The 7,192-nt window shown below is 35.1% G+C and overlaps 1 protein-coding gene across 5 annotated transcripts in view; it reads left to right on the plus strand.

The window, feature by feature from the left end:
* Positions 1 to 5,784, plus strand: part of AUH (AU RNA binding methylglutaconyl-CoA hydratase) — a 113,379-nt gene extending 107,595 nt beyond the window's left edge. For all 5 annotated transcript variants that reach the window (XM_084305095.1, XM_084305096.1, XM_084305097.1 and 2 more), the window contains 3 exons: positions 1,739 to 1,789; positions 3,555 to 3,602; positions 4,263 to 5,784. In XM_084305095.1, coding sequence (XP_084161221.1) covers positions 1,739 to 1,789; positions 3,555 to 3,602; positions 4,263 to 4,340 — 177 coding nt within the window. In that variant the 3' untranslated portion in view covers positions 4,341 to 5,784. The remainder of the gene's footprint in view (positions 1 to 1,738; positions 1,790 to 3,554; positions 3,603 to 4,262) is intronic.
* The last annotated feature ends 1,408 nt before the right edge of the window (positions 5,785 to 7,192 follow it).

A 7,192-nucleotide genomic window follows, 5' to 3' on the forward strand; every position in this document is an offset into this window, starting at 1 on the left:
ATAGTTGTTACCAAATATTAAGCCTGAAAGAGACTCAGCTGTGTTCTGGTTATAATTGCCACGAAGTTATGTGTTTACAAGCCATGGTAGGTATGTGGAGAGCAATGGAAATTTTTCTCATGGATCAAGTGGTGTTATTTGGTAAATATTTCCCAGTAAAGCAAATAAGCTTTGTCAATCCATGTATCATAGTGCTGTTGTCTGTTTTTCCGTTGTATATTTTGGTTTTCACATGTTAAACACTAAAAAATGGTGTAAGGGTTGTTTTTTTTTTTATTATTATTATTATTATTTTTTTTTAGTAAATTTTTTGTCTCAGTAGGTTATTCTGTTGCTGTTGAACACTTCGGAAGAGATACAAAAAAGTCCTTATGAAAGTGAATGTATTTCAGCGTAGCTCTTGTTTTGAAAAAATAAAACTAAATCTAATATCAGTATTAAAGCAAAACCCATTTACTACTGGAAAGTGATCTGTTTGATTTCTGTCCTTTGTGTATAAGTTTGATGAATGAATCATGCTCTTGTGTCATTTATTCTACATGACATTTTATCTCTGTCTTTTACTAAAAGACTTGAAATGGGATTTACTGAATTTTTGTGCTTTAGAACCTAAAAAAATTAGTGAGAAATTTAATTATGACCCTTACAGGAGTCTTTGTGTTAGCTGATTGCTACCTGTTCTGTTACAGGCATAGAGTGCAGGCTGTTTGTTCAGAGAAGAAATGTGAGTTTGGAGATCATCAAACTTGTTTTTTAACTAAAGTACCCCAGGTAGCAAATTCATAGGTGGTAGTATTAAACAAAATGAGTAAACGACTGTATCAGATCACAAGTTTAACAGCAAAATCTTTGCATTCAAAATAGAAAATGGATTAAATATGATGTGTAAAATGATTGTTTTGAAAACCCTCATAGAAAGACAAACTTGAAAAATATGCTAAAGTTTTTAGCATACAGTGGTTCTGGAAGGCTGATTTATAGTTACAGCTTTGCACTGGAACCAGTTCAAAAGCATATGGTGAGCTCTGAGGTCCTGTCAACTCATGCAAGGGCAGTGCCATGTCACCACTGAGAGACTGCATTTGACTTTTCCCAAAGCAGTAGGCCACTTCTTCAAAGCAATCTCTTACCATTCAGAAGCTGATGCCAATGATAGGCATAAGACTGAGATGATTCACAAACATGCCTCCTTGTGAAGGACCAAGGTGGAACTCCTGTTTGCTACTGAACTCAGCTGCTCATGGAAGAGTGTCATTACCTGACCACTGCAGACTTTGCAGAAGCACATTTTAGGTTTGAAGCTGTATGGGTCCATTTGAATTGGTTTAATCTTTTTATGTTTCTTCATTGTGTGATAATAAGGGCATAATTAGATTGATCTATAAAGTCCTATAATGATGCCCTGTTATGGTGGTCATTCTGAGCCTTATTTTGAAAGGAATTGAGCAATCTTGACAAAAGTGGATATGCTCAGCACCTTAGAAACAGAAATGCAGAACACTGCTTTCAGTTCTCTTTACTGAAAATTATATGATTCTTTCATTTTTTCTCAATGTTGAAAATATCATTTTGTTAGAATATAGCTACTGTAAATATATAACCTGACCTGTTTTGTATCTATTTAATACACGTCCAAAGTCTAAAGGGTCCCAGTATAAGAACATTGATGTGCTGACTCTTTATTGCATAATCTTTTAGAATTTAGTGATATGTAAATAAGCTTTGTCTTTCATTTCAGGGACCAGTAGCAATGAGAGTTGCAAAGCTGGCCATCAATCAGGGAATGGAGGTAAGGATCTGTACTTCTCATAAAAATAAGTCAGGCTGGCAACAGGTTTACCATGGTGATTTTTTTTTTCTTTTTAGAACTGTGTTTAGTTTCTCAGTGTTTGATACTCTTTAAAAGTCTATTTGGTCAAAACCTTTTTGAAGATTAAATGCATTTTTTTAATGTCTGTGTTTTTTGAGTTCATACTGTTGAGACTAGGAATGATGTTGATTTCCATAACAAGGTGTAGGAATCCTACATCTGCCTAGGTGTAATGCACTCAGCTATTTACTGATAGGAGAAAATAAACATACACTGCTATGAACAACTTATATTGCAAGTGCTGGAAAGAAAAACATCACCAAAGTCATACTCTGTGAAGTCTATCAAGGCTTTCGGTATTTAGTAATTAATAAAGGCCAAAAGGCATGCTATTTTTTTTAAATAGTTTAATAAAGGCTAGTGTTAAAATTATATCTGGAGTCCAATTTCATATTTGGTTCTGATTACTATTTCCTGATTTCATGGCTTCCCGTGGTAATCTACCCTGTTGCTTATCTTCTCTTAACAATCTACTTGTGGTGCATAGCCACAACCTTTTCCCTAGCCTTTTGGAGAGCTGGTAATTCTGTTGCAGCTGACACTAGAAAGGCAGAGAGATACTGGTGAGAAAATGATTTCAGTCACTTCAGGAGAACAGTCATTTCAGCTGTTGTTGTAGTTTAGCCCAGCAGGCAGCTAAGCACCACACTCACTCACTCCCTTCCAGTGGGATGGGGGAGAGAATCGGAAAAATGGTAAAACTCATGGGTTGGGATAAAGACAGTTTAATAGGACAGAAAAGGAAAATACTACTACTACTGCTACTACTATATACACAAAACAAGTGATGCACAATGCAATTGCTCTGACCAGTAATTTTATTGTATCATAAGCCAGTGTTGCACAGTACAGCAAAATGATAACCTCAAACCAGCCCCCAGAGGTGACAAACAGCACAACAGGGAGCACAGACCGCAAGTAAGGTGTTACACAGCACAACTCTGAGAACAAGCACAGCAGCCCCAAGAGAAAAATAATCAACATTGTGGATGCCTCTGGCCAGCTGGGGTCTGTCCCCTCCCAGCTCCTGGTGTACCCCCAGCCTCCTAGCTGGCAGGGCAGTGTGAGGAGCTGAAAACTTCTTGGCTCAGTGTAATCACTGCTCTGCAGCAAGCAAAACATCAGTGTGTTACCAGCATCATTCTCATTGTAAATCAAAATCACAGCATCATAGCAGCTACTATAAGGAAAAGCAACTCTATCCCAGCTAAAGCCGGGACAGCTTTTCAGACCAACTCACAAAACTAGATGACAGTGCAGAATTGCCACTGGCCTAATTTACTTTTTAAAATCCATTTAAAATTGAATCCATGTTTACTTTTTAGTATATTATTTTCTTACAGAATTTTTTGAATATATTTATTTCAGAACAAATTTTAAATAATCATGCAGTAAATCTTCCCTTGCAGTAGTTGAAATGATTACAAATGTACAGTGAAGAACATACATTGTTTTGACAGTGTATTACATACTAATTGTATCACCAAATACAGAAACTGTTACAGAAACACTAATCTCTCTCACCACATGGCAGCCAGGTATTTCTTTGTTAATGTACCATAGAAGAACATTAAAGTAAACTGTTTTAGTATTTGGCACATAGAAAAACAGCTAGCTGTCAGGAAATAATGTATGTGAAATGTGCAAAAATAGGCTTTTTAAAATGTTGAATTCTTTTTCTCAGGTCGACTTAGTAACAGGCTTAGCAATTGAAGAAGCTTGTTACGCTCAGGTATGTAACCATGATTAAATAAAAAAAATGTAGAAGAGAGGCTTTGCTGGAGCATGTTGTGAGGCACATGCAGAAATACAAGTAGAAATTGCTTTATGGTTCCTTCTACAAATATTTTGTCATTGGATCTAGGCCTTCCTTCTACGTACTCTGTTTCTATAAGGAATTTAAGGAATGAGGTGTAGGACACTACATGAAGCACTGCCAGCCCTATACCTCATCAGTCATACACTGCTATGCATGCACCTAGTCCAAGAACTGCTTTGCTATTGTTTTCTTTTGGTTTAGCATAAAATAACATATAGGACACTTCACAAGCACATACAATTTAACAGTATATGTGCTAACCAGGTAACAAACAGAAAATCAAAAACAGAATAATAACAACAAACACATCAAAACCCCAAAACAAACCCTAGAGAGATTCATTCTCACTCATCTGTTCAGAGAAAAGATACTCCTTCTTCTCCTAAGCTTTTTCTCTGCCTCCTTTTGTGCCTATGAAATGACTGGTACTTTCACATATCTGACTATATGTTGCACTTTTTATTTTTCTGTTATGTTTTATTTTATATTAAAGAAAGGGGATATGTACAAAAATATTTTTGTTGGTATTGTTTTTTGTATCAATAATGAAATGTTACATATTACCCTTTGCAGACTATTCCAACCAAGGATAGAATTGAAGGTCTTCTTGCATTTAAAGAGAAAAGACCTCCTCGCTACAAGGGAGAATAAAAGAAGCTGATGCCTTTAAACTACAATGGGGTATATGTACAGATATGAGGACCATTAAGGTGCACTTTGCATCTGAGCCTAGAATATCACAACCACCAAAGTAAAAGCAAATCATACTGATGTTACTACATTTTCAATGTGTCCATACTTGTACTGGGCCCAGATAGAAATGTGTGTCCATTCATGCTCATTACAGTTTCTGAAGGCCGATCTGTGTACTGGCAAGGTCACAATTTCATGCAGCATTTTTAAAATTTCATATGTATGAAATTTACCATTCCACAATTAAAAAGCTCTATAAATTCTTTATATAGTCAAAATCTATATGTGATGTTAAGTATAAATTTGCTGTATCATTTTATCAAAATAAAAGTGACTTCTGAACACCAAAAAAAAAAAAGAAATTGCACCAAATATGCATTTAAATGATTCTGTATACCAGTAAAAATGCATTTGAGAATTCTACCTGCGTATGTACATTATAAATAAAGTTAAGGGAGATGAAAAGGATTGTTGTTTGGTAAATATTAAGCTTTATTTGTCTGACTTACACTATTCCAAGTAAAACGAAAGTAACTTTGAGAGTAGTACATAATGGTGTCCTTTTGATGAAGTCATTCTTATTATTTCATTCATTTAATTGTATTAAATGAAGACATCTTAGAGGCCAGCCTTTAATAATGCATTCTTGTGTGTTACACTTGGCTTTGTCTTGCATTCTTCCAAAATGCCATCTGATCAGTACTGTCCGCTGTTATGGAATTTTATTTCACTTGCCCTGGTTATTTTAAATTTGTGATGATTGTATTAAAATATTTTGTGCAGGGATGTGTCTGATATGCTGTTAAAGAAACTAGAATTCTCTTCATCCCTAGAATGTCCTTTTTGCAGGGTCTAAATAATGTATATTTATATGCAATAGGGATGATAATGAAATGTTCTTTATTCTGTGGTGGCCTCAGGGTTCTTTTCATATTTTGAAAGAGAAATCCGGTAGGTTATAAGGTGAGAATGCTGTTGTGATTCATATTGTATATTTAATGTAGTTGTGGCATATACAACAAATGCTTGAAAACAACCTCTTAGAAATTATTTTTGTTAACTTGACTGGAAAATAAACATGCCTTAGCAGTCAGAGGCTATCTTTTACATTAAAACAAATTTCTTCGTATTTGGTTACCGTTGGCTTATGAAACTTGTGCATGCTCTGCTGTTTCTGCAACATTAACTATGGTCAGTGTCCGTATGTATGATGATAAAGCAGCTATTGAACATGAAATGACAGGAACTCATTTAAATTCATATTTAGACATATCATTACATGTAAATTGATTATAACTGGTAGAGCACACACTTTGTTGACTGGTAAACTTGCTGAGTCGATCATTTCATGCATGATAATTTGCAAATAAAGTACCGGTGCTTGTTTTGATAGTCATATAAAGCCTAGAGGGTCATTTTCTCCTGTTTTTGAAATGCTAACATGTCATTTTCATTTTTACTGAGTAGGAAATAATTATGTTAATGGGATAAAAAATATTAAGTCTATGCTGACTGGTTTGTGTTTCATAACTTTGATATACAGTCTGCTTATTAAGCTGCCTCTGTTTTTCTAACAAGCCCTGATTCAGTAGCTTCTGTCAATGCCTATTTTAAAAAAGTCTAATAACTTGAAATACTGTGGCGCAAGACTGTGTAGTTTTGTGCCTTTAACTAGTAGTTTTGATCTCAGAAAATAATTTTGCTGTCACAGTGGTCTCTCCATTCCTTTTCTCAGGAGGAGATATTGTCAGATTGTAGCAATTTGAGTCCCTTCTTTGAAGTCAAGAGTTTGAATGTTATTTCAAAGTGAGTATCAATAGCACAATTTTTAAAGGTACTATCTAGTGATATTGGAATAGTTCTAAAGGAACAATATTTTAGCAATAGATGTGTTAAACACTTACTGTCTCTTTTATTAAGTAACCAGCATTAAGATGACTTCATTGCTCATAATTAATAGCAATATTAGAATTCTGCTTCCAGGAGAGAGTGATTTGTAACAGAAATGTTCTTATATAGCCTGACTTTTTCTTATGAAAGTTTTGATCTAGCAAATCCTCCTTCAAGTGCTTAGGATCAGCTCTTTCAATTCCTGGTAAAGCCATGATTTTCTGCACAGTACCTCATGGGTAGATGACCCCCAGGTCCCTGCTGGTTTCCTGAAAGGTTATTTCATGGTCTATAGGCATAAGCAGCTTTTTCTCCTGCTTCTGCTGAGCTCCAGTGGGTAGTGAGATCTTCTGCACTTTAATACTGAGATGAATATTGAAAAGTGATAGTTCAGATAGGTCAGTTACCTTGAGCCTCCTGGCAGTGTCAGTGCAAGTGCAATTTAATAAATAACCCAGAAATCCTTCCAGAAATTAATATGCCAATTTATATGACCCATGTCATTTTAGCCTTCAGGCTTTAATCTAGGAAAGCACTTATTGTTCGTTGGGTTTTTATTTTGTTTGTTTGTTTTTGTTTTCCCCTGTGTTAATATTGAAGTAACTCTGCATTCTCTCCAGTTTAATAAATTTCTGGTTAAAGTTTTCAGAATTGTCTGAATTACTTCAGTTACTTCAGTGTCTTTGAGTATCTCACCTGCTGAAAAGAAATTCCATGTTTTATTTATTCTGAGATTGTGTAATAATGCACTTAAGAGCACTTGGAGGATGTCGTTCTGTGGAACATTTCTATGAGATTGCGGAGCCATTTGTGCCAAATAGTTGTTGAAAATCTGTCAGTCTATTCAGAATTACTCATAGTCTTACTTCAGGGTTCATATCTGTGCTTTTTTAGAACTGCTTTTAACCAGCTGCATTCAA

This window comes from Netta rufina (assembly GCF_964035555.1).
Source record: "Netta rufina genome assembly, chromosome: Z".
In the NCBI taxonomy this organism is placed as follows: domain Eukaryota; kingdom Metazoa; phylum Chordata; class Aves; order Anseriformes; family Anatidae; genus Netta; species Netta rufina.